Source organism: Oncorhynchus keta, unplaced genomic scaffold, assembly GCF_023373465.1.
Source record: "Oncorhynchus keta strain PuntledgeMale-10-30-2019 unplaced genomic scaffold, Oket_V2 Un_contig_963_pilon_pilon, whole genome shotgun sequence".
NCBI classification, from domain to species: domain Eukaryota; kingdom Metazoa; phylum Chordata; class Actinopteri; order Salmoniformes; family Salmonidae; genus Oncorhynchus; species Oncorhynchus keta.
In genome coordinates, this window is record NW_026290622.1 from 440,319 (window position 1) to 468,067 (window position 27,749).

At 43.2% G+C, this 27,749-nt stretch overlaps 1 protein-coding gene and 2 long non-coding RNA genes across 4 annotated transcripts; all 3 read right to left on the reverse strand.

The window, feature by feature from the left end:
- LOC118379537 (protein arginine N-methyltransferase 8-B-like) lies at positions 1-27,696 on the reverse strand. 2 transcript variants are annotated; one of them, XM_052512996.1, is made up of 10 exons: positions 26,766-27,696; positions 25,732-25,956; positions 14,697-14,852; positions 13,325-13,388; positions 10,003-10,145; positions 9,227-9,311; positions 7,195-7,310; positions 5,185-5,335; positions 3,000-3,121; positions 1-777 (listed from the first exon to the last, which is right to left on the reverse strand). In XM_052512996.1, the coding sequence occupies exons 1-10, from the start codon at positions 26,829-26,831 to the stop codon at positions 694-696; spliced, it is 1,212 nt and encodes a 403-aa protein (XP_052368956.1). In that variant the 5' UTR covers positions 26,832-27,696; the 3' UTR covers positions 1-693. The 2 variants fall into 2 exon arrangements, with proteins under 2 accessions (XP_052368956.1, XP_052368955.1); XM_052512995.1 differs by having other exon boundaries at positions 9,227-9,314; positions 26,766-27,693.
- On the reverse strand, positions 6,090-6,381 carry LOC127927147 (uncharacterized). Its single transcript, XR_008126368.1, has 3 exons — positions 6,327-6,381; positions 6,228-6,260; positions 6,090-6,152 (listed from the first exon to the last, which is right to left on the reverse strand). It is a non-coding gene; the product is annotated as an uncharacterized LOC127927147 (long non-coding RNA).
- On the reverse strand, positions 24,560-25,457 carry LOC127927146 (uncharacterized). The gene is made up of 3 exons (XR_008126367.1): positions 25,164-25,457; positions 24,953-25,056; positions 24,560-24,713 (listed from the first exon to the last, which is right to left on the reverse strand). It is a non-coding gene; the product is annotated as an uncharacterized LOC127927146 (long non-coding RNA).
- Positions 27,697-27,749: the final 53 nt, after the last annotated feature.

Genomic DNA, 27,749 nt, shown 5'->3' on the forward strand with positions numbered 1-27,749 from the left:
TTCTAAGTAATTGTTGTTTATTTGTTCATCACTCCTACACCACACCCCAAAATCACAATGGCAAAATAACTTCCAGCTGGAGATGGAAGACAAGACATTTCTCAAAGGTTTCTATCATTAAACATGTTCCATTAGCAATTGTGAATATCTCAAATGATCAAATCATGATACCTGAAATCAACCAAGAACAAAAAGCTAAACATGCAAATAACTTACCAGTACTGAATACCAACAAAATATAACTAACTTGAACAAACACTGAATGACTTTCCTGTTAAACTCTTAGGTTCTGCATTTGTTGAACTTTGAAAGACAGCTGTAAAACAGAGGTGTAGTCTGTCTGTTTTCCTTGATAAAAGACATGCTCAGAGTTTGTCCTTAAAGTGCCTCTGGACTGGCATCTAAAATCCCTATAACTCCTTTAGCTCTAGTACTGATAACACTGAAACTCAACCTTAAAAAAATAACTAATCAAGTTCATCAGGGATATTACATTCTCAGGGCAGCTTTAAAAATGTGGCAGGTGATGGCGCTATTGCTTCGAAATGGCTTGTTTTTATGACATCACTTAGGTGCTGGAGCGCTGTCATCCAATCAGATGCGTATCGTGTCCCCCTCGGACCAATAAGAGGGCCTGTTGGAGAGCCTGTGCCCTCCCTCTCAAGGAGGGGGATATCGCCCTTTGCTGGTCAGCTAGCGCATCTTGTAGTCGTGGGAAATGGCCGCATCACACAGCTGTCCTTTAAAGTCCAACTCCAAGGTGAACTCCAGGTCCCGCTGGAATACAAGAGAAGACTCTTCAGTCCACCTATAACCATTTGACAGTATCGTGTCGACCCCAACCAGAGGTGCTGCCTCTGGTATTTTCTTTTCACATTGGCCTCCTACAATTTCAGTAACTATGGAAGTGTAACCAGGCCAGCACAGTACGGCTTGGCTTAGTAGTGGGAAAAGGGTATTTGAGATGGACACAACAGTAGGGATATTTAGCCCTTTTGAATGCTTTGAAAAGACATCCTTCTTTCCTCCCTCCATTTAAAGTAGTCACTGACCTACAGTTGAAGTTGGAAGTTTACATACACCTCAGCCAAATACATTTAAACTCAGTTTTTCACAATTCCTGACATTTTATCCTAATAAAAATTCCCTGTTTTTGGTAAGTTAGGATCACCATTTTATTTTAAGAATGTGAAATGTCAGAATAATAGTAGAATGATATATTTGAGCTTTTATTTATTTCATCACATTCCTAGTGGGTCAGATGTTAGTATTTGGAAGCTTTGCCTTTAAATCGTTTAACTTGGGTCACATAAGCTTCCCACAATAAGTTGGGTGAATTTTGGCCCATTCCTCCTGACAGAGCTGGTGGAACAGAGTCAGGTTTGTATTACTTCTTGCTCGCACACAATTTTTCAGTTCTGCCCACAAATATTCTATAGGATTGAGGTCAGGGCTTTGTGATGGCCACTCCAATACCTTGACTTTGTTGTCCTTAAGCCATTTTGCCACAACTTTGGAAGTATGCTTGGGGTCATTGTCCATTTGGAAGACCCATTTGTGACCAAGTTTTAACTTCCTGACTGATGTCTTGAGATGTTGCTTCAATATATCCACATAATTTTCCTCCTTCAGGATGCAATCTATTTTGTGAAGTGCACCAGTCCCTCCTGCAGCAAAGCATCCCCACAACATGATGCTACCACCCCCGTGCTTCACGGTTGGGATGGTGTTCTTCGGCTTGCAAGCGTCCCCCTTTTTCCTCCAAACATAACGATGGTCATTATCGCCAAACAGTTCTATTTTTGTTTCATCAAACCAGAGGACATTTCTCCAAAAAGTACGATCTTTGTCCCCATGTGCAGTTGCAAACCGTAATCTGGCCTTTTTATGGCGGTTTTGGAGCAGTGGCTTCTTCCTTGCTGAGCGGCCTTTCAGGTTATGTCGATATAGGACTCGTTTTACTGTGGCTATAGATACTTTTGTGCCTGTTTCCTCCAGCATCTTCACAAGGTCCTTTGCTGTTGTTCTGGGATTGATTTGCACTTTTCGCACCAAAGTACGTTCATCTCTAGGAGACAGAACGCGTCTCCTTCCTGAGCGGTATGACGGCTGCGTGGTCCCATGGTGTTTATACTTGCATACTAATGTGTGTACAGATGAACATGGTACCTTCAGGCATTTGGAAATTGCTCCCAAGGATGAACCAGACTTGTGGAGGACTCCAATTTTTTTCTGAGGTCTTGGCTGATTTCTTTTGATTTTCCCATGATGTCAGGCAACGAGGCACTGTTTGAAGGTAGACCTTGAAATACATCCACAGGTACACCTCCAATTGAGTCAATTGATGTCAATCAGCCTATCAGAAGCTTCTAAACCATGACATAATTTTCTGGAATTTTACAAGCTGTTTAAAGGCACAGTCAACTTAGTGTATGTAAACTTCTGACCCACTGGAATTGTGATACAGTGAACTATGAGTGAAATAATCTGTCTGTAAACAATTGTTGGAAAAATTACTTGTGTCATACACAAAGTAGATGTCTTAACAGACTTGCCAAAACTATAGTTTGTTAACACGACATTTGTGGATTGGTTGAAAAATGAGATTTAATGACTCCAACCTAAGTGTATGTAAACTACAGCTGTATATAAGGTTGGATAAGTGACTGCAAGTTTCCCACTGTACTACTTTCACCAATCCAACCCTCTCCAATCCGTGAATACTTCAAATAAGGGAAGAAGGGAGGATGCATTTGTAGAGTTTTAACAGTTAAAGTCAGTGGGTGGTACAGCAATAGGATGGAGGTTCTGCAGCATCTGAGCTAATACTCATGTAGGGCTTCACTCTTAGAAAGACATATTCATAGATCATGTTAAAGACTTGACATCTTGACATCTATAGGAAAAATCCATCTAGAATGTATTTTTTTAAAACAGCATTTATTCTATGCTGGCCTGGAGTCAGCTGCAGTTCTAATACAGCGTAGCTCTATTCTCACCACGTTCTTATCATTGGGCTTGACTGCGATGCTGCCCAGTATCTCCTCTCCCTTCCTCACAGTCAGGTAGTCCTCCAGGTAAAACACTGTCTGCTTCCAGTGGGTACTGGCGGCGTCAGGAGCTGGACATGGGAGAGAGGGGGAGAATTAGGAGGAGGGGAACAAGAGAGGAGGGGGAGATGGAAGAGAGGGGGAGGAATAGCAGGAGGGGAAGAAGAGAGGAAGAGGGGGAGATGGGAGAGAGGGGGAGAATTTGGAGGAGGGGAACAAGAGAGGAGAGGGAGATGGAAGAGAGGGGGAGGAATAGCAGGAGGGGAACAAGAGAGGAGAGGGAGATGGAAGAGAGGGGGAGGAATAGCAGGAGGGGAAGAAGAGAGGAAGAGGGGGAGATGGGAGAGAGGGGGAGAATTAGGAGGAGGGGAACAAGAGAGGAGGGGGAGATGGAAGAGAGGGGGAGGAATAGCAGGAGGGGAAGAAGAGAGGAGAGGGAGATGGAAGAGAGGGGAGGAATAGAGGAGGGGAACAAGAGTGGTGGGGGAGATGGAAGAGAGGGGGAGGAATAGGAAGAGGGGAACAAGAGGGGAGGAGGGGGAGATGGAAGAGAGGGGGAGGAATATGAGGAGGGGAACAAGAGAGGTGGGGGAGATGGAAGAGAGGGGGAGGAATACGAAGAGGGGAACAAGAGGGAGGAGGGGGAGGGGGAGATAGAAGAGAGGGGGAGGAATAGGAGGAGGGGAACAAGAGAGGAGGAGGAGGAGATGAAAGAGAGAGGGAGGAATAGGAGGAGGGGAACAAGAGAGAAGGAGGAGGAGATGAAAGAGAGAGGGAGGAATAGGAGGAGGGGAACAAGAGAGGAGGGGGAGGAGATGAAAGAGAGAGGGAGGAATAGGAGAGGGGAACAAGAGAGGAGGAGGGGGAGATGGAAGAAAGGGGGGGAATAGGAGGAGGGGAACAAGAGAGGAGGAGATGAAAGAGAGAGGGAGGAATAGGAGGAGGGGAACAAGAGAGGAGGAGGGGGAGATGGAAGAAAGGGGGGAATAGGAGGAGGGGAACAAGAGAGGAGGAGGAGGAGATGAAAGAGAGAGGGAGGAATAGGAGTAGGGGAACAAGAGAGGAGGAGGGGGAGATGGAAGAGAGGGGGAGGCATAGGAGGAGGGGGACAAGAGAGAGGAGGAGGAGGCAGAGATGGAGAGAGGATTAGGAGAAAATGAATACGGTATTGAGAGACATAGGGGAGATCTCAATTGCATACATATTGCGTCCTCTCTCCTCGTATCCTTCTCATCACCCATTGGATAAGAAAGCCAGAGGTCCCTCCCCTCTGACTTATCCTCCAAAGGGTTTTGAGAGGAGAGAGGACGCGATGAGTATGCAATTGAGATCTTCACAGAGATGGTGGAGAGTGAAATAATCAGACGGAGAGGGAGACAGAAAAAGTACCATTGGTATGTATTTTTAGCCTGTGCTGTTCCACTTCACACCACTAGAGGGGGTCAAGAGCTGAGAACCCAAGTCAACTTGTCATTATAGGAAACAGCAAAGTATGTTATTACTTCATGCTTTTATGTCTAGCAGTACCTTTTGATCATCAGCCTCAAACCTACACCTCACAATAATATCACCCTCCCCTTGTCAAAACCTTGATGAATTAAACATGCAAAAAATGTGCTGTGCTTCCACAATCTTCCAAACAAAACCAAAGGATCATTGCTGAAGACAAGAATCTCCACAACTACAGGTATGAGAACAGTTTTTCACCCTGGCTTATTTGTACAAGTGCTACAATTGACTGATTTACACAAAATGATTGATGTATGTTTGAAATGACAACTTTTCATTGTTGCATAACCTGGACAGGACACAGAAACTGAACACGGTGGTTCTCTCCCTGTAAAATATCTCTAGTGCCTTCAGGTTCCAGAGCTTTTAACAACACAAGTGGCTTGTGTGGAAGATATGTAACTTATATTGTCATACACCTCATTTCAAAGGACCTAGTGTTTAGTGTACTTGAATGTGGTCACATCGTGGGGTATGTTCATTAGTAACAAAACATTTTTGCAATGGAAAATAAAAGTAGGTCTTTCTTATTGGACTAGTTCAGGTAGTTCTTCCCTGTTTCAGTCTGTTTTCTGACTCTTGGTGCCAAATGAACACAACCCATGTGTGTGTGGTGAGGTCTAACCGGTAGAGAAGCCAGTCTTCTTATGACACTTGGTGAACTCGATGTTGAAGTAGGTGACCATGGCGTGGACATAGTCGTTCCTCTGGATCTGCAGGCAGAAGGCCGTGGTGAAAGACAGGTCCTCAGGCTTCACCGTGTAGATGTCCACTTCCTGGGTCATAGGTTACAAGGGAAATACGGTACAGGATGACATGCATCGGAAGAAAGATATCTCTCTCTCACACACACACATACACTTCTCCTTTCTCCTCTATTTCAACATATCCCTCTCAATCTCTCTCTCCTTACATCTATCACTCCCTCATACATAAAAGCACTGTCAGACAAATGCACATCTCTCAAACACACGTGGTTGGCTCCATTCTGCCCTTCAACCTCATTATCTATGGGATGATATTAGATTGTTGAGAAGTTTCAAGACATGCTTTCTGATCCAGTGCTTTTCCCCCCCCACTACCTGACTACCTGACTACCTGACTAACCTGACTACCTGACTACCTGACCACCTGACTAACCTGACTACCTGACTACCTGACTACCTGACTACCTGACTAACCTGACTACCTGACTACCTGACTACCTGACTACCTGACTAACCTGACTACCTGACTACCTGACTAACCTGACTACCTGACTACCTGACTAACCTGACTACCTGACTACCTGACTACCTGACTAACCTGACTACCTGACTACCTGACTACCTGACTACCTGACTAACCTGACTACCTGACTACCTGACTACCTGACTACCTGACTACCTGACTACCTGACTACCTGACTAACCTGACTACCTGACTACCTGACTAACCTGACTACCTGACTACCTGACTAACCTGACTACCTGACTACCTGACTACCTGACTACCTGACTACCTGACTACCTGACTACCTGACTAACCTGACTACCTGACTACCTGACTAACCTGACTACCTGACTACCTGACTAACCTGACTACCTGACTAACCTGACTACCTGACTAACCTGACTACCTGACTACCTGACTACCTGACTAACCTGACTACCTGACTAACCTGACTACCTGACTACCTGACTACCTGACTACCTGACTAACCTGACTACCTGACTACCTGACTAACCTGACTACCTGACTACCTGACTACCTGACTAACCTGACTACCTGACTAACCTGACTACCTGACTACCTGACTACCTGACTACCTGACTAACCTGACTACCTGACTACCTGACTACCTGACTAACCTCTCCTTCCATGTTTGTGTTCTACTCTTTATTTCATTCAATTCCACCCAATATATTTATTCATTCATTCATTCATTCATTCATTCATTTATTCATTCATGTATTCAATCCAGTCAGTCAGTGAGTCAATCATCTGTTTTATTAATTAATTCCTTCATCTGTTCAATTCATCCATCCATCCTTTCATTCATACGCCCTAGAAAGCATGGCACCTCTCAGCATCAAATACTTTCCTCCTGAAGATAATTCACACAGCATCTCATATCATGCCTCTCTTTTGGATGATTGATGTGACATCGGACAGGACAGACAGGCCGTCATTGGACAGGACAGACAGGCCGTCATTGGACAGGACAGACAGGCCGTCATTGGACAGGACAGACAGGCCGTCATTGGACAGGACAGACAGGCCGTCATTGGACAGGACAGACAGGCCGTCATTGGACAGGACAGACAGGCCATCATTTGACAGGACAGGACAGCAGTGTTAAATCCCAATGTGTCACACAGACCCGGGAGTGCCAGTCCTATTTATAGCTCAGATATGGTGGCTGGCATGGGTCCCACTGTGAAGTCTGTACAGTCTAGAAACACACAGTCTAGACACATTCATTGACATGCAAATCACAGACAGGGACACGGAACCCATTGAGGGCTCATCATAATTCTTCGCTGGTCGTCTCTCTGTGACACTTCAATTTTGGAAAGTAATTTTTTAAGTCTGTCTGGATTCATGCAGTAAATCACACACACACACACACATATACACACACACACACACTGACCTTGACTAGGCAGGAGTTGGTCACCACCTGTTTGGGGTCCACCACGTCCACCAGGGGCTCTCTCATGGCCACGTTACGGATGCAGGTCATGTCAAAACCGTACACGTTCTCCCACCCTGAATACAAACACACACACGCACGCACGCACGCACACACACACACACACACACACACACACACACACACACACACACACACACACACACACACACACACACACACACACACACACACACACACACACACACACACACACACACACACACACACACACACTCAGATATGAGCAAATCTGGTACACTCTGTGTCTGAAGTGTTGGTCATCACACAGCCTCTCTCTCTAAGTGTTGGTCATCACACAGCCTCTCTCTCTAAGTGTTGGTCATCACACAGCCTCTCTCTCTAAGTGTTGGTCATCACACAGCCTCTCTCTCTAAGTGGTGGCCATCACACAGACTCTCTCTCTCACTCTCTCAGTGGTGGTCATCACACAGCCTCTCTCTCTCTCTAAGTGGTGGTCATCACACAGCCTCTCTCTCTCTCTCTCTCTCTCTCAGTGGTGGTAATCACACAGCCTCTCTCTCTCTCTAAGTGGTGGTCATCACACAGCCTCTCTCTCTCTCTCAGTGGTGGTCATCACACAGACTCTCTCTCTCTCTCAGTGGTGGTCTCACACACTCTCTCTCTCTCTAAGTGGTGGTCATCACACGCCCTCTCTCTCTCTCTCTCTCAGTGGTGGTCATCACACAGACTCTCTCTCTCTCTAAGTGGTGGTCATCACACAGACTCTCTCTCAGTGGTGGTCATCACACAGACGCTCTCTCTATCTCTCTCTCTAAGTGGTGGTTTTCACACAGACTCTCTCTCTCTCTCTCTTTCTCTCTCTAAGTGGGGGTCATCACACAGACTCTCTCTCTCTCTCTCTCAGTGGTGGTCATCACACAGACTCACAGCTTCACAATTGCCAAAAATGTTGGCTCCCTTAGTATGTCTATCTGGTGTTCCTCTAGTGAGAGACAGGGGCCTTAAATACTCTTCTACTACATCTGGCAGCCTTGTATTATAGGTCTACTTCAGTTCGGGTAAAGAACATTGGAAAGAATTAACAAAAAAACAGAGCAAACTAGAATGCTATTTGGCCCTACACAGAGAGTACACAGCGGCAGAATACCTGACCACTGTGACTGACCCAAAATTAAGGAAAGCTTTGACTATGTACAGACTCAGTGAGCATAGCCTTGCTATTGAGAAAGGCCGCCGTAGGCAGACATGGCTCTCAAGAGAAGACAGGCTATGTGCTCACTGCCCACAAAATGAGGTGGAAACTGAGCTGCACTTCCTAACCTCCTGCCCAATGTATCACCATATTAGAGATACATATTTCCCCCAGATCACACAGATCCACAAAGAATTTGAAAACAAATCCAATTTTGAAAAACTCCCATATCTACTGGGTGAAATTCCACAGTGTGCCATCACAGCAGCAATATTTGTGACCTGTTGCCAAGAGAAAAGGGCAACCAGTGAAGAACAAACACCATTGTAAATACAACCCATATTTATGCTTATTTATTTTATCTTGTGTCCTTTAACTATTTGTACATTGTATATATATATATATATATATATATATATATATATATATATATATATATATATATATATATATATATATATATATATAATATGACATTTGTAATGTCTTTACTGTTTTGAAACTTCTGTATGTGTAATGTTTACTGTTCATTTTTGTTGTTTTTCACCTTATATATTCACTTTGTATGTTGTCTACCTCACTTGCTTTGGCAATGTTAACACATGTTTCCCATGCCAATAAAGCCCTTGAATTGAATTGAACAGAGCAGACAGGCTCTCCCTCTCTTCCCTCCATCCCTCCTCTGCACAGCTCTCTGTAGTCTAGTCCAACCCAGAGGCTGGAGGAGAGAGGGAAGAGGGAGAGGACAGGATACCTCCAGCATACATACAGTATACACACAGTAGCTAAGAAACGGAGACGGAAGGATGTTCTCACAGTGTATCTTGAAGTCCTTGTACTGCCTGTCCTCGATGGCCACAACATACAGAGCAGCCCTGTCAGGAAACATCAGTCCTCCAGGCTTCTGAATGTGAGAGGAGACACCAACATAAATTGAGTTGAGATACACCTCATAGAGAATAGAGACATCCTACAGTCACATGCATTGTCTGCACACCTGGCATCCTGTATGTAACATTAGCTCATACCCGGTCTAAAACCCTGAAGCAGTAACACTGGTTAGAAACCAGATCGTCCTCTCGCTGGGCGCTATAAGCAGGACCTTTGTCGATATGTGGATGCACACACACACACACTCGCACACACACGCACAAACGTACATGCACACACACATGCACACACATCATTGCACACATACATGCATGCATGTTCAGGTGTAGGATCTTCATTTGATCTATATTGTCACAGAACAATTATCCTAGAGCAACAGGATTTGAACGTTTAGTCCATAACGTTGCTTGATCGGTGGGTAGGCTATTAGCGGGACAAAAATATGCTACATGAAAAGTGCAATACTGTTAATATAACCATGTGTTAGTGTGGATTTTCACTGAATTGATGTAAATCTTCAAAGCTCAAAGCTGCATTTCCTGTGGTGGAAGAAAAGTCTCAGCAACAAAAGACTGACCAAATTAAGACCCTACACCTGTATTATCTCTCTATCTATTATCACCTCTATTATCCCTCTCCCCCCTCTCTCTCTCTCACACACACACCCATACACATACACAAAAACAATCACACACGCTTACTAGCCATTTGTCCCTGGCGAAGATGACCGTATTGAGCATAGACTCGTAGAAGAGACAGTAGCCCATCCACTCTGAGATGATGATGTCTACTTTCTCCACTGGCAGTTCCACCTCCTCCACCTTCCCATTGAAGATAGTGATGACTGAAGGACAGGACACAGAATGTCACTCACAACACACACTCCACTACACTAAACACTCCACTCCACTAAACACTCCACTCCACTAAACACTCCACTCCACTAAACACTCCACTCCACTAAACACTCTAATACACTAAACACTCCACTACACTAAACACTCCACTCCACTAAACACTCCACTCCACTAAACACTCCACTCCACTAAACACTCCACTCCACTAAACACTCCACTACACTAAACACTCCACTCCACTAAACACTCCACTCCACTAAACACTCCACTCCACTAAACACTCCACTACACTAAACACTCTACTACACTAAACACTCCACTACACTAAACACTCCACTACACTAAACACTCCACTACACTAAACACTCTACTACACTAAACACTCCACTACACTAAACACTCCACTACACTAAACACTCCACTACACTAAACACTCCACTACACTAAACAGTACACTACACTACACTAAACACTACACTACACTAAACACTCCACTACACTAAACATTCTACTACACTAAACACTCCACTACACTAAACACTCCACTACACTAAACACTCCACTACACTAAACACTCCACTCCAATAAACACTCCACTACACTAAACACTCCACTCCAATAAACTCTCCACTACACTAAACACTCCACTCCAATAAACTCTCCACTACACTAAACACTCCACTCCAATAAAATCTCCACTACACTAAACACTCCACTCCACTAAACACTCCACTACACTAAACACTCTACTACACTAAACACTCCACTCCACTAAACACTCCACTACACTAAACACTCCACTACACTAAACACTCCACTACACTAAACACTCCACTACACTAAACACCCCACTACACTAAACACTCCACTACACTAAACACTCCACTCCACTAAACACTCCACTACACTAAACACTCTACTACACTAAACACTCCACTCCACTAAACACTCCACTACACTAAACACTCCACTACACTAAACACTCCACTACACTAAACACTCCACTACACTAAACACTTCACTACACTAAACACTCCACTACACTAAACACTCCACTACACTAAACACTCCACTCCACTAAACACTCTACTACACTAAACACTCCACTACACTAAACACTCCACTCCACTAAACACTCCACTCCACTAAACACTCCACTCCACTAAACACTCCACTCCACTAAACACTCTACTACACTAAACACTCCACTCCACTAAACACTCCACTCCACTAAACACTCCACTCCACTAAACACTCCACTACACTAAACACTCTACTACACTAAACACTCCACTACACTAAACACTCCACTACACTAAACACTCCACTACACTAAACACTCTACTACACTAAACACTCCACTACACTAAACACTCTACTACACTAAACACTCCACTACACTAAACACTCCACTACACTAAACAGTACACTACACTACACTAAACACTACACTACACTAAACACTCCACTACACTAAACACTCTACTACACTAAACACTCCACTACACTAAACTCTCCACTACACTAAACACTCCACTCCAATAAACTCTCCACTACACTAAACACTCCACTCCAATAAACTCTCCACTACACTAAACACTCCACTCCACTAAACACTCCACTACACTAAACACTCTACTACACTAAACAGTACACTACACTACACTAAACACTTCACTACACTAAACACCTCACTACACTAAACACTTCACAACACTAAACACTCCACTACACTAAACACTCCAGTACACCAAACACTACACTACACTACACTAAACACTTCACTACACTAAACACTCCACGACACTAAACAGTACACTACACTACACTAAACACTTCACTACACTAAACACTTCACTACACTAAACACTCCACTACACTAAACACTCCAGTACACCAAACACTACACTACACTACACTAAACACTTCACTACACTAAACACTCCACGACACTAAACAGTACACTACACTACACTAAACACTACACTACACTAAACACCTCACTACACTAAACACTCCGCTACACTAAATGCTCCACTACACTAAACACTCCAGTACACCAAACACTACACTACACTAAACACTCCGCTACACTAAACACTCCACTACACTAAAGACTCCACTATATTAAAGACTCCAGTACACAACACAACATAACACCCCACCTCACTAAACACTACTCTACACTAAACACTGCTCTCCACGACACCAAACACTCCACTACAACAAAAATATATTCTAAATGTTAGAATAACATTGATCAAGTGTCATCTGGGTCATTCATTTAGATGTCCATCTGTGGAGTTCCATCAATGTGACATTTCAGAGTGGTGATCAGTGACATACAGCTCATTCTGATTGATGTCTCAGTTAAGGGATGTTTTGTTTGAGAGGAGAGCTGCCAGACAGAGCTGCCAGCCGGAGTCCAGGGTGAAGATGCCTGTCTGAATATCTCTCCCTCTCCCCCTCCCTCTCACTCTCTCTCTTTTTCCCTCTCTCTCTCTCTCTCTCTCTCTCTTTCTCTCTTTATCTCTCTCTCTCTCTCTCTCTCCCTCTCTCTCTTTCTCCCTCTCTCTTTCTCCCTCTCTCTCTCTCTCTCTCTCTCTCTCTCTCTCTCTCTCTCTCTCTCTCTCTCTCTTTCTCTCTTTATCTCTCTCTCTCTCTCTCTCTCCCTCTCTCTCTTTCTCCCTCTCTCTCTATTTCTGTCTCTCTCTCTGTCTCTCTAATTGATACTTTATCAATGTTAATACATCATGTTATCTCTCAGTAAGCCAGCTGTCTCCCCCCACTGCACCCATATAGTAATACGGATCCACAGAACATGAGTGGCCTAATATGTGTACTATGCATATTATGGTTGCAAGTTGCCTTTAGAAACAGTTCTAGAATCAGAAGTTGCCTTTAGACACAGTTCTAGAATCAGAAGTTGCCTTTAGACACAGTTCTAGAATCAGAAGTTGCCTTTAGACACAGTTCTAGAATCAGAAGTTGCTTTTAGACACAGTTATAGAATCAAAAGTTGCCTTTAGACACAGTTCAGTTTATCCTCCCCAAATCCTTGTCCCTTGACTAGTTAACTTGTAGCATGTAACTTTGACAGGACATAGCCATGTCGGCTACACTGTGTGAATCTATATACATGATTGGTATGTAGTGTAGCTCTTACCATTGTGTAGGTGGTTGGACTTGATGATCTTCTCAGAATACTCTGATATACTTGAACACTCAATCTGGGGAACATAACAAGAAGGAACAAACATAGGTTTGATGAGGACACCCACTGCAATCAATGCAGCTTTACCACTCATCCTCGATCCAATCTCCACTTTATCACAAATGTTATCCATGTGCTGTATCTTTTCCCTCTCTCCTCCATTGGTGTTATATATGATTCATAAGACCATTTGGGATGCAGACATTGACTATGTGATCTTCTGCATTAGCGATCATCTGGATGAGAGCCTGGAGATGTGCCTCTGATGTGTGTTAGCTTGTTTACATTACAGAGGCGACACTAGTGTAGTTACATGGCAGGATCTCAGAAGATTTAGCCAAGATGCTAATGAAGGTAGAGTAGAGTGTTATGACAATTTACACCATGAACCGGGAGCAAGGTGCTGGTTTTGTGTGTGTGTGTGTGTGTGTGTGTGTGTGTGTGTGTGTGTGTGTGTGTGTGTGTGTGTGTGTGTGTGTGTGTGTGTGTGTGTGTGTGTGTGTGTGTGTGTGTGTGTGTGTGCGTGTGTGTGTGTGTATATGTGTTTGTGCGGGTGAACAAGTGTCAGCGCTACATCCACCAAGTGGGGGACAGTGGGGCAAAAAAGTATTTAGTCTGTGAGAGACAGAAATCTTGCTTGTTTGTAGGTGACCAAATACTTATTTTCCACCATAATTTGCAAATAAATTCATTAAAAATCCTACAATGTGATTTTCTAGATTTTTGTTCTCATTTTGTCTGTCATAGTTGAAGTGTACCTATGATGAAATTTACAGGCCTCTCTCATCTTTTTAAGTGGGAGAACTTGCACAATTGGTGGCTGACTAAATACTTTTTTGCCCCACTGTACATCATTTATATCCACTTCAACTCAACAGACAGATCAGACGACTGTATGACAGTGGAATATCAACCATCAAGTCCATTTGTTCCTCAGCCTGGTTCACACTACAGGGCCAACCCGAGCCAGGCCATGCCGATCTGGGCTGGCCTGGTTACGCATCCACCATGGCTGCTTGTGCCATGCTGGAAAAGGACAATGTGAAAGGAAAATATAAAAACCAGCAGGGTATGTTTCAGCTCGGCCCTATAGTGTCCAACAGGCATCTGTTAAATGCATAGACGGGCGCGTTCAGAAGGACGCAATGTTTTGGAATGTTGAGATGGAAATCGGCTATGTAGAACGAACATGCCTCTCCACATGGAGAATTAAGGAATCACATCAGCTCTATTCATGGAATGTCTATCTGCAACATTCAACAACATTTGGCAAATGAACCGTGTGAAAAAGGTGTTTGGTGTTTAAAGCAGGACAAGGACTCACCCCGTACACGTGCCTGGCGCCCGCGTTGGCAGCGAACATGGACAGGATGCCTGTCCCACTGCCCACGTCCAGAACTATCTTGTCCTTGAACATGTGCTTGTTGTGGTACATGGCATTCCTATAGGTCAGGGTCCGTACTTCATCCTTCAGCATCTCCTGTCCAACAGGGAACAAGATGGGAATGTTGATGGGATTGGGAATCTCACAGAGAGCTGAATCCTAACTTAAGTCGAATTTTCACTTAGGACTGGATTCAAACCTTATCGCAGAAGTATCGCGGAATATCCAGCCTTTAGTCATGCATTGGTGTCAATGGGAGACGAAGTGAATATTTGACTTATGTGGAAGTTAGGATTTCCAGAATGTGCAAGACTTTGTAGCTCCGTGACAATGACTTTGTCCAGGAGTTTTACCTGGTCAGGTCATGGGGACAGGAAAAACATGATACACAGAGGACGTCAAGCTCAGAAAGACTTAACCCTATCAGTCCCGAGATCCCAGCAAAGATGGGCTTTTCATTCATCTGACTTTCAGTTATCTGCATGTCCAACCCTCATATTCAGCCTCACAATGAAGTGTTTTACCATTTTATTTTCAGGACAACCAGGGCTACAAGTAGAACACAAAACATAATTTGACTTAAACAGTTGCATTCATGGGTTTTATTGACAAATGTCCATTTAAAAACTAAGGTCTGTGAAAACATGTATACCTACCTAGTCAGTAACAACTGTTTGGAGTTTGTGACATCAACTATGTGAGCTTATTATAGTATTACAGACAGTATGTCCTGGGATTTCCTATGACCATTCGGACTTGACAGACATTTTTGTATTAAAGACCCGTCCCCAGACACCTTCGGAATCCACCCTTGTCTCAAAAACACCGCTGTAGTGCAGCCCCCATTAATCACACAGACAAATGGTGTCTATGGGTGCAGAAGAAATGAACAAATCCAATGGTACAGCCCAGAAGTCTGTAACCCAAACACACCATGTTAAAAAGGGCTGAGATGTCCAAAACGCCCTGGCAACACGGTGGGGCTCATTGGGTTAATATCAGGCTAAGAGAGAATCAACAGGGCGTGGAAAATGTGTATATAAATGTCCTCATACAGGACGTAATGAATATGCTACACTGAACAATTCAGAAGTGGGAGGTGTGTGTCCCAAATGTCACCATACTGTATAGCGTACTACTTTCCACCAGATCCCTATGGGTCCTGGTTGAAAGAAGTGCCCTACATAGTGAATATGGAGCCATTTGGGACGTAGTGCATGTCCTCTTAAACATGTAGAAACGACAGCTTCTGGATTTCTATTCATAGAAAACGATCGTAGTGACAGAGGCAGTATTTAGGCCGCATCACTGGCACAGGCTCTTTAAATAGAGGTAGGTCTATAACGAAACCCTGCTGGGATTATCTGATACCCATCTATCTGCACACACACTCACACATTTTATCGGGGGCAGTTCTGTTCTTGGGTCTGCTTGGCATTCAGACTGTAACCTGACCCACATGCTAAATAAGGACCTCGATAGAAACATATTTTTGGTTGTTCCCATTCTCTTTTAGGATACTTGGGGTATGAGTCTGACACTTCAATAGATCATCTCTGGGGTATGAGTCTGACACTTCAATAGATCACTATCTGGGGTATGAGTCTGACACTTCAATAGATCACTATCTGGGGTATGAGTCTGACACTTCAATAGATCACTATCTGGGGTATGAGTCTGACACTTCAATAGATCACTATCTGGGGTATGAGTCTGACACTTCAATAGATCACTATCTGGGGTATGAGTCTGACACTTCAATAGATCATCTCTGGGGTATGAGTCTGACACTTCAATAGATCACTATCTGGGGTATGAGTCTGACACTTCAATAGATCACTATCTGGGGTATGAGTCTGTCTGATCACTCAATAGATCACTATCTGGGGTATGAGTCTGACACTTCAATAGATCACTATCTGGGTTATGAGTCTGACACTTCACATCAATAGATCACTATCTGGTATGAGTCTGACACTTAGATCTTCAATAGATCTCTGGGGTATGAGTCTGACACTTCAATAGATGACACTTCAATAGATCATCTCTGGGGTATGAGTCTGACACTTCAATAGATCATCTCTGGGGTATGAGTCTGACACTTCAATAGATCACTATCTGGGTTATGAGTCTGACACTTCAATAGATCATCTGGGGATGAGTCTGACACTTCTAGATCACCTCTGGGGTATGAGTCTGACACTTCAATAGATCACTATCTGGGGTATGAGTCTGACACTTCAATAGAGTCACATCTGGGGTATGAGTCTGACACTTCAATAGATCAGTCTGACACTTCAATAGATCTCTGGGGTATGAGTCTGACACTTCAATAGATCACTATCTGGGGTATGAGTCTGACACTTCAATAGATCACTATCTGGGTTATGAGTCTGACACTTCAATAGATCATCTCTGGGGTATGAGTCTGACACTTCAATAGATCATCTCTGGGGTATGAGTCTGACACTTCAATAGATCACTATCTGGGGTATGAGTCTGACACTTCAATAGATCACTATCTGGGTTATGAGTCTGACACTTCAATAGATCACTATCTGGGGTATGAGTCTGACACTTCAATAGATCACTATCTGGGGTATGAGTCTGACACTTCAATAGATCACCTCTGGGGTATGAGTCTGACACTTCAATAGATCACTATCTGGGTTATGAGTCTGACACTTCAATAGATCATCTCTGGGTTATGAGTCTGACACTTCAATAGATCATCTCTGGGGTATGAGTCTGACACTTCAATAGATCACTATCTGGGGTATGAGTCTGACACTTCAATAGATCATCTCTGGGGTATGAGTCTGACACTTCAATAGATCACTATCTGGGGTATGAGTCTGACACTTCAATAGATCACCTCTGGGGTATGAGTCTGACACTTCAATAGATCACTATCTGGGGTATGAGTCTGACACTTCAATAGATCACCTCTGGGGTATGAGTCTGACACTTCAATAGATCACTATCTGGGTTATGAGTCTGACACTTCAATAGATCACTATCTGGGGTATGAGTCTGACACTTCAATAGATCATCTCTGGGGTATGAGTCTGACACTTCAATAGATCATCTCTGGGGTATGAGTCTGACACTTCAATAGATCACCTCTGGGGTATGAGTCTGACACTTCAATAGATCACCTCTGGGGTATGAGTCTGACACTTCAATAGATCACTATCTGGGTTATGAGTCTGACACTTCAATAGATCACTATCTGGGGTATGAGTCTGACACTTCAATAGATCATCTCTGGGGTATGAGTCTGACACTTCAATAGATCATCTCTGGGGTATGAGTCTGACACTTCAATAGATCACTATCTGGGTTATGAGTCTGACACTTCTGGGGTATGAGTCTGACACTTCAATAGATCATCTCTGGGGTATGAGTCTGACACTTCAATAGATCACTATCTGGGGTATGAGTCTGACACTTCAATAGATCACTATCTGGGGTATGAGTCTGACACTTCAATAGATCAATAGATCACACTTCAATAGATCATCTCTGGGGTATGAGTCTGACACTTCAATAGATCACTATCTGGGGTATGAGTCTGACACTTCAATAGATCATCTCTGGGGTATGAGTCTGACACTTCAATAGATCATCTCTGGGGTATGAGTCTGACACTTCAATAGATCATCTCTGGGTTATGAGTCTGACACTTCAATAGATCATCTCTGGGGTATGAGTCTGACACTTCAATAGATCACTATCTGGGTTATGAGTCTGACACTTCAATAGATCATATCTGGGTTATGAGTCTGACACTTCAATAGATCACTATCTGGGTTATGAGTCTGACACTTCAATAGATCACTCTGGGGTATGAGTCTGACACTTCAATAGATCATCTCTGGGGTATGAGTCTGACACTTCAATAGATCACTATCTGGGGTATGAGTCTGACACTTCAATAGATCATCTCTGGGGTATGAGTCTGACACTTCAATAGATCATCTCTGGGGTATGAGTCTGACACTTCAATAGATCATCTCTGGGGTATGAGTCTGACACTTCAATAGATCATCTCTGGGGTATGAGTCTGACACTTCAATAGATCATCTCTGGGGTATGAGTCTGACACTTCAATAGATCATCTCTGGGTTATGAGTCTGACACTTCAATAGATCATCTCTGGGTTATGAGTCTGACACTTCAATAGATCACTATCTGGGTTATGAGTCTGACACTTCAATAGATCATCTCTGGGGTATGAGTCTGACAGTCAAGGATCACTATCTGGGGTATGAGTCTGACACTTCAATAGATCATCTCTGGGGTATGAGTCTGACACTTCAATAGATCATCTCTGGGGTTATGAGTCTGACACTTCAATAGATCATCTCTGGGTTATGTCTTGAGCATTATGAGTCTGACACTTCAATAGATCATCTCTGGGTTATGAGTCTGACACTTCAATAGATCATCTCTGGGGTATGAGTCTGACACTTCAATAGATCATCTCTGGGGTATGAGTCTGACACTTCAATAGAATTTATGAGTCTGACACTTCAATAGATCATATCTGGGTTATGAGTCTGACACTTCAATAGATCATCTCTGGGGTATGAGTCTGACACTTCAATAGATCACTATCTGGGATATGAGTCTGACACTTCAATAGATCATCTCTGGGTTATGAGTCTGACACTTCAATAGATCATCTCTGGGTTATGAGTCTGACACTTCAATAGATCATCTCTGGGGTATGAGTCTGACACTTCAATAGATCATCTCTGGGTTATGAGTCTGACACTTCAATAGATCACTATCTGGGTTATGAGTCTGACACTTCAATAGATCATCTCTGGGGTATGAGTCTGACACTTCAATAGATCACTATCTGGGGTATGAGTCTGACACTTCAATAGATCATCTCTGGGGTATGAGTCTGACACTTCAATAGATCATCTCTGGGTTATGAGTCTGACACTTCAATAGATCATCTCTGGGTTATGAGTCTGACACTTCAATAGATCATCTCTGGGGTTATGAGTCTGACACTTCAATAGATCATCTCTGGGGTTATGAGTCTGACACTTCAAACAGAAAAGATCATCTCTGGGGTATGAGTCTGACACTTCAATAGATCACTATCTGGGGTATGAGTCTGACACTTCAATAGATCATCTCTGGGATATGAGTCTGACACTTCAATAGATCATCTCTGGGTTATGAGTCTGACACTTCAATAGATCACTATCTGGGTTATGAGTCTGACACTTCAATAGATCACTATCTGGGTTATGAGTCTGACACTTCAATAGATCATCTCTGGGTTATGAGTCTGACACTTCAATAGATCACCTCTGGGGTATGAGTCTGACACTTCAATAGATCACTATCTGGGTTATGAGTCTGACACTTCAATAGATCATCTCTGGGTTATGAGTCTGACACTTCAATAGATCATCTCTGGGGTATGAGTCTGAGTCTGAGTCTGACACTTCAATAGATCAATCTGGGTTATGACTGACACTTCAATAGATCTGGGGTTATGACTACTTCTGGGGTATGAGTCTGACACTTCAATAGATCATCTCTGGGTTATGAGTCTGACACTTCAATAGATCACCTCTTATGAGTCAATAGATCACTATCTGGGGTTGAGTCTGACACTTCAATAGATCATCTCTCTGGGGTTATGAGTCTGACACTTCAATAGATCACTATCTGGGGTATGAGTCTGACACTTCAATAGATCACTATCTATGTTTCTGACACTTCAATAGATCACTATCTGGGGTATGAGTCTGACACTTCAATAGATCATCTCTGGGGTATGAGTCTGACACTTCAATAGATCATCTCTTGGTATGAGTCTGACACTTCAATAGATCACTATCTGGGGTTGAGTCTGACACTTCAATAGATCACTATCTGGGATATGAGTCTGACACTTCAATAGATCACTATCTGGGGTATGAGTCTGACACTTCAATAGGTATCTGGGATATGAGTCTGACACTTCAATAGATCACTATCTGGGGTATGAGTCTGACACTTCAATAGATCACCTATCTGGGTTATGAGTCTGAACTTCAATAGATCACCTCTGGGGTATGAGTCTGACACTTCAATAGATCACCTCTGGGGTTATGAGTCTGACACTTCAATAGATCACTATCTGGGGTATGAGTCTGACACTTCAATAGATCACATCTGGGGTTATGAGTCTGACACTTGGATCACTATCTGGGGTATGAGTCTGACACTTCAATAGATCACCTATCTGGGGTATGAGTTGACACTTCAATAGATCACTCTGGGGTATGAGTCTGACACTTCAATAGATCACCTCTGGGTTATGAGTCTGACACTTCAAAGATCACCTCTGGGGTATGAGTCTGACACTTCAATAGATCACTATCTGGGTTATGAGTCTGACACTTCAATAGATCACCTCTGGGGTATGAGTCTGACACTTCAATAGATCACTCTCTGGGGTATGAGTCTGACACTTCAATAGATCACCTCTGGGGTATGAGTCTGACACTTCAATAGATCACTATCTGGGTTATGAGTCTGACACTTCAATAGATCACCTCTGGGGTATGAGTCTGACACTTCAATAGATCACTATCTGGGTTATGAGTCTGACACTTCAATAGATCACTATCTGGGTTATGAGTCTGACACTTCAATAGATCATCTCTGGGTTATGAGTCTGACACTTCAATAGATCATCTCTGGGGTATGAGTCTGACACTTCAATAGATCACTATCTGGGTTATGAGTCTGACACTTCAATAGATCACCTCTGGGTTATGAGTCTGACACTTCAATAGATCATCTCTGGGTTATGAGTCTGACACTTCAATAGATCACCTCTGGGGTATGAGTCTGACACTTCAATAGATCATCTCTGGGGTATGAGTCTGACACTTCAATAGATCATCTCTGGGGTATGAGTCTGACACTTCAATAGATCATCTCTGGGGTATGAGTCTGACACTTCAATAGATCATCTCTGGGGTATGAGTCTGGGGTATGAGTCTGACACTTCAATAGATCATCTCTGGGGTATGAGTCTGACACTTCAATAGATAATCTCTGGGGTATGAGTCTGACACTTCAATAGATAATCTCTGGGGTATGAGTCTGACACTTCAATAGATCATCTCTGGGGTATGAGTCTGACACTTCAATACCCCGTCCTCTTTCCTTATCCATGCCAGGTACCAGAATGTAAACCAGTCTGTCCATTAGTCAGCTCCTTAGTTGTTCAGTCAGTCTGTCTGTACGTCTGCTTGGCAATCCATCAATTCAATTTGCTGGCAGCTACATCCGAAAACATGTAAAGCCTAAACCCCCAGAGAGCAAGCAGAGGCAACAGTGCTTACAAAACATCCCAACAGGCAGGACAGTAGGAACATCATGAGTCTCCTAACTACAGAGCCTCCAGAAAATATTCACACCACTTGACTTTTTCCACATTCTGTTCTGTTACAGCCTTTTCTTGGTCACTGGCCCACACACATAATGTCAACGTGGAATTACATGTTTAGAATTTTGTACAAATGAATAACAAATGAAAAGTTGAAATGTCTTGAGCATAAGTATTCAACCACTTTGTTATGGAAAGCCTAAGTTCAGGAGTACAAATTTGCTTAACAAGTCACATAATAATGTACGTATTAATTGCATGGTGTAACGTTCGTCGTTGGGAGAAAGAGAGGAGGACCAAGGTGCAGCGTGGTAAGTATTCATTATGCCTTTTAATGAAAATTGAATACTCGAACAAAACAACAAAACACGATAAACGAAACAGTCCTGAACGGTGAAATAAAACACGGAACAGAAAAGAATCACCCACAACTCAAAAGTGAAACCAGGCTGCCTAAGTATGGTTCTCAATCAGGGACAACGATTGACAGCTGCCTCTGATTGAGAACCATACCAGGCCAAACACAGAAATCCCAAATTATAGAAAAAGGAACATAGACTGCCCACCCCAACTTACGCCTTGACCATACTAAAACAAAGACAAAATAAAGGAACTAAGGTCAGAACGTGACACATGGACTCTGTGTGCAATAATAGTGTTTAACACGATGATATTTGAACGACTACCTCATCTCTGAACCCCACACATACCTGTCTGTAAGATCCCTCAGTCCAGCAGTGAATTTCAAACACACATTGAACCACAAAGACCAGGGATGTTTTCCAATGCCTCCCAAAGAAGGACACCTATTGGTTTGGTGAAGAAGGACACCTATTGGTTTGGTGAAGAAGGGCACCTATTGGTTTGGTGAAGAAGGGCACCTATTGGTTTGGTGAAGAAGGGCACCTATTGGTTTGGTGAAGAAGGGCACCTATTGGTTTGGTGAAGAAGGGCACCTATTGGTTTGGTGAAGAAGGGCACCTATTGGTTTGGTGAAGAAGGGCACCTATTGGTTTGGTGAAGAAGGGCACCTATTGGTTTGGTGAAGAAGGGCACCTATTGGTTTGGTGAAGAAGGGCACCTATTGGTTTGGTGAAGAAGGGCACCTATTGGTTTGGTGAAGAAGGGCACCTATTGGTTTGGTGAAGAAGGGCACCTATTGGTTTGGTGAAGAAGGGCACCTATTGGTTTGGTGAAGAAGGGCACCTTTGAGCACAGTGAAGTTATTGATTATGCTTTGGATGGTGTATCAATACACCCAGTCACTACAAAGATAGTAGTGACTTCATAACTCAGTTGCCAGAAAGGAAGGAAACCACACAGGGATTTCACCATGAGGCCAATAGTGACTTTAAAACAGTTACAGAGTGTAATGGCTGTGATAGGAGAAAATTGAGGATGGATCAACAACAGTGTAGTTATTCCACAATACTAACCTAAATGACAGAGTGAAAAGGAGGAAGCCTGTACATAATAAAAATATTCCGAAACATGAATCCTGTTCGAATAAGGCACTAAAGTAAAACTGCAAAAAAATGTGTCAAAGAAATTAACTTTATGTTTTGAATACAAAGTGTTATGTTTGGGGCAAATCCATCACTAAGTACCACTCTTCATATTTTTAAGCATGTTGGTGGCTGCATCATGTTATAGGTATGCTTGTCATTGGCAAGGAAGAAGAGGAAAACATGTTCAGTCTGCTTTCCAACAGACAATGGGAGACAAATTCACCTTTCAGCAGGAAAATAACCTAAAACACAAGGCCAAATATACACTGGAGTTGCTTACCAAGACGACATTGAATGTTCCTGAGTAGCCTAGTTACAGTTTTGACTTATATCGGCTTGAAAATCTATGGCAAAACTTGAAAATGGCTGTCTAGCAATGATCAACATCCAATTTGACAGAGCTTGAAGAATTATTTTAAGAATAATGTGCAAATATTGTACAATTCAAGTGTGCAAAGCTCTTAGAGACTTGCCCAGAATGACTCACAGCTGTCATCACTGACAAAAGTGATTCTAACATGTACTGACTTAGGGGGTTGTATACGTATCTAATCAAGATGTATTAGTATTTTATTTTATTTTGTATAATTATTATTATTATTATTATTATTTTATTTTTTAAATGAACATTACAGAGTATGTGGATTGTTGACAAAAAAACTCAAATGTAATCCATTTTAACCCCACTTTGTAACACAACAAAAATTGGAAAAAGTAAAAGGTTGTGAATACTTTCTGAAGGCACTATATCTACCTCATGGATGAGTATCCTACCTACCTACCTCATGGATGAGTATCCTACCTACCTACCTCATGGATGAGTATCCTACCTACCTACCTCATGGATGAGTATCCTACCTACCTCATGGATGAGTATCCTACCTACCTACCTCATGGATGAGTATCCTACCTACCTCATGGATGAGTATCCTACCTACCTACCTCATGGATGAGTATCCTACCTACCTACCTCATGGATGAGTATCCTACCTACCTCATGGATGAGTATCCTACCTACCTACCTCATGGATGAGTATCCTACCTACCTACCCTATCCTACCTACCTCATGGATGAGTATCCTACCTACCTACCTCATGGATGAGTATCCTACCTACCTACCCATGGATATCCTACCTACCTCATGGATGAGTATCCTACCTACCTACCTCATGGATGAGTCTCCTACCATGGATGAGTACCTACCTCATGGATGAGTATCCTACCTACCTACCTCATGGATGATCCTACCTACCTACCTCATGGATGAGTATCCTACCTACCTACCTCATGGATGAGTATCCTACCTACCTACCTCATGGATGAGTATCCTACCTACCTCATGGATGAGTATCCTACCTACCTACCTCATGGATGAGTATCCTACCTACCTACCTCATGGATGAGTACCTACCTACCTCATGGATGAGTATCCTACCTACCTCATGGATGAGTATCCTACCTACCTACCTCATGGATGAGTATCCTACCTACCTACCTCATGGATGAGTATCCTACCTACCTACCTCATGGATGAGTATCCTACCTACCTCATGGATGAGTATCCTACCTACCTACCTCATGGGTGAGTATCCTACCTACCTACCTCATGGGTGAGTATCCTACCTACCTACCTCGTGGATGAGTATCCTACCTACCTACCTCGTGGATGAGTCTCCTACCTACCTCATGGATGAGTATTCTACCTACCTACCTCGTGGATGAGTATCCTACCTACATCATGGATGAGTATCCTACCTACCTACCTCATGGATGAGTATCCTACCTACCTATCTCATGGATGAGTCTCCTACCTACCTCATGGATGAGTATCCTACCTACCTACCTACCTACCTACCTACCTACCTACCTACCTACCTACCTACCTACCTATCTGATGGATGAGTCTCCTACCTACCTACCTACCTCATGGGTGAGTCTCCTACCTACCTCATGTATGAGTCCCCTACCTACCTATCTGATGGATGAGTCTCCTACCCATCTACCCACTTCATGTATGAGTCCCCTACCTACCTCATGTATGAGTACCCTACCTACCTCATGAATGCCAAAGTGGGCGTAGGAGTCAAAGTAGTAGTCCTGTGATGTCATTTCCTCCGGGTTGAGCAGCTTTGCAATCTTGCCGCGCCCGGGGCAGGTGGGAAGGGCCGCTACATGGGGCGTATGTGGAGGGTGTGGCACATGGTGGACAGTTGGCACAGGTTTGGGCAAGGAGGCAGGCTGAAAGGACTGCGACTGGGGGGTAGTGATGGTACACTGCCGCTAAGAGAGAGGAGGGGGTGAGGCAGAGAGAAATAGGGAATATGAAGATAGAGAGGAGGGTAGGGATAGAGCAAATGAAGAGACAGAAATAAAGATGGACAATGTGGGGAGGAAAGAGAGATGGGAGAGTGAGAGATGAGAAGAGAGAGAGAGAGAGAGAGAGAGAGAGAGAGAGAGAGAGAGAGAGTGAGAATTAGGGACAGACAAAAGTGAGTGTAGGTGTATTTGAAGAGAGGGCACTTGAACATTATCAGAGAAGAGCAACAGGACTGGATCTGTTTGCAGTAACAAATCGCTTTCAATACAGTGCACTTTGATTCAAAACCATTTGTTATAGCATTACATTGCTAAATGTGTTATTTGTAAATACAGTGAAACACTTAGAATGCATTAGAGGTCACTTGGTAGGCTAGATTACATAATGTTACGTACGCATCTACCCGTTTTCAGAGCAGCAGGAGTCCATGCGACAGATTGTGCAGAATGCATAGTGAAATCAGCACCAAGGACAGCGCACACGATAACCACTACAGATCATTTCTGCATTGCATTTCTTTGCAAATGTAATATTTTAACGGGATATATGCCATAACAATTTACAAAAACAACTAAACGTTGCATGTGTCTGCATTGCTTTTTACAGACACCAGTAGTCGATACAATATCGATTACTTCAAAACTGACAAAGACACTAAAACATTAATAAACAGAACGATCAGTAATTGATTATTATCGATTATAGCAATATAACGAAAGATTTTGACCAGCATATGTCACTCCTTGGATCATTTACCAGCGAACTGACATACCTCAGAATTGTCCGGCTCCGCCATTTTTCTCCGTAGGAGCAGGCAACGCGAGTGCCTCAGTCCCATATGAGCCAACGAGATTTCTTCAACCCAGGGAGGGAAAAATCTTGTATAAAATAAACTTAGTAGCTCTCTTTCGATAAGCTAGATTTATTTTGTCTAGATTGACATAAATGATGCAAACGTTTAATATCGAAAATAGTTAATATTTTAGGCTAAATTCCAACTTATTATTAGCCCCCTAAAAAGTTATCATGCTCTTCTAAAACGTTTGTTTCACATCGATAAAAACGACAGGTATCCATTTTGTAAAAGTTACAGGTGGTTCCTATAGAGGCACTTGGGCATCAAATGCACCAGCACCCCGAAATAACCTTCCTCTCTCCTCTTGCGCACTGCAACATATGTCTATGATGCAAGCAAACTATAGCAAGGTGCCTGTAGTCCACGTTAGGAAAATACATCCTCATACTCGGCTTCTCCTCAACAGTTGTTTTCCACGTCTATCAACATATGTCACAAGTCGTTGGCTTGAAATCGCCCCATCAGTGATATTTATATTCGGAGAAGGATGCGCTGTCCTCCGTTTGACTTGGCTACGTTCCCATGGCAAAAGTTGAACTTGAGTTTTGAGTTGGAGCTGTTCATTACGGTTATACAGGCAGTCAGGCTCCCGTTTTTCCAAGAACCGGCTCGTGATCAGAAGTTATAAATCGATGCTTCCCACGCGCCAGATGCCTCTCTTCACCTTCACAACAGATTTTCCGGCAGAATATAGAGAGATGCTGTATATAGCGGACCAATTGCCGTACTTCTCGACTTTCGCAGGATTCCCCACCGTGCAGAGCAATTATTATGAGCACGAACGTGTCTGTACCTTTGCAGCATACGTTTCCCCCATACTGCATCTAACCTACTTTATATGAGCCATGACCTTGAAGGCATGTTCTAGCTAGCCTACTTTCGTAATTAACACAAGAAAGA

Coding starts and splice junctions, on each gene's coding strand:
- LOC118379537 (XM_052512995.1), bottom strand. CDS start 26,831: ATGGGACTGAGGCACTCGCGTTGCCTGCTCCTACGGAGAAAAATGGCG. Junction 25,957..26,765: donor CGGAGCCGGACAATTCTGAG/GTATGTCAGTTC, acceptor CCTCTCTCTTAG/CGGCAGTGTACCATCACTAC. Junction 5,336..7,194: donor CCAACTCCTGCCTAGTCAAG/GTCAGTGTGTGT, acceptor CCTATGACCCAG/GAAGTGGACATCTACACGGT.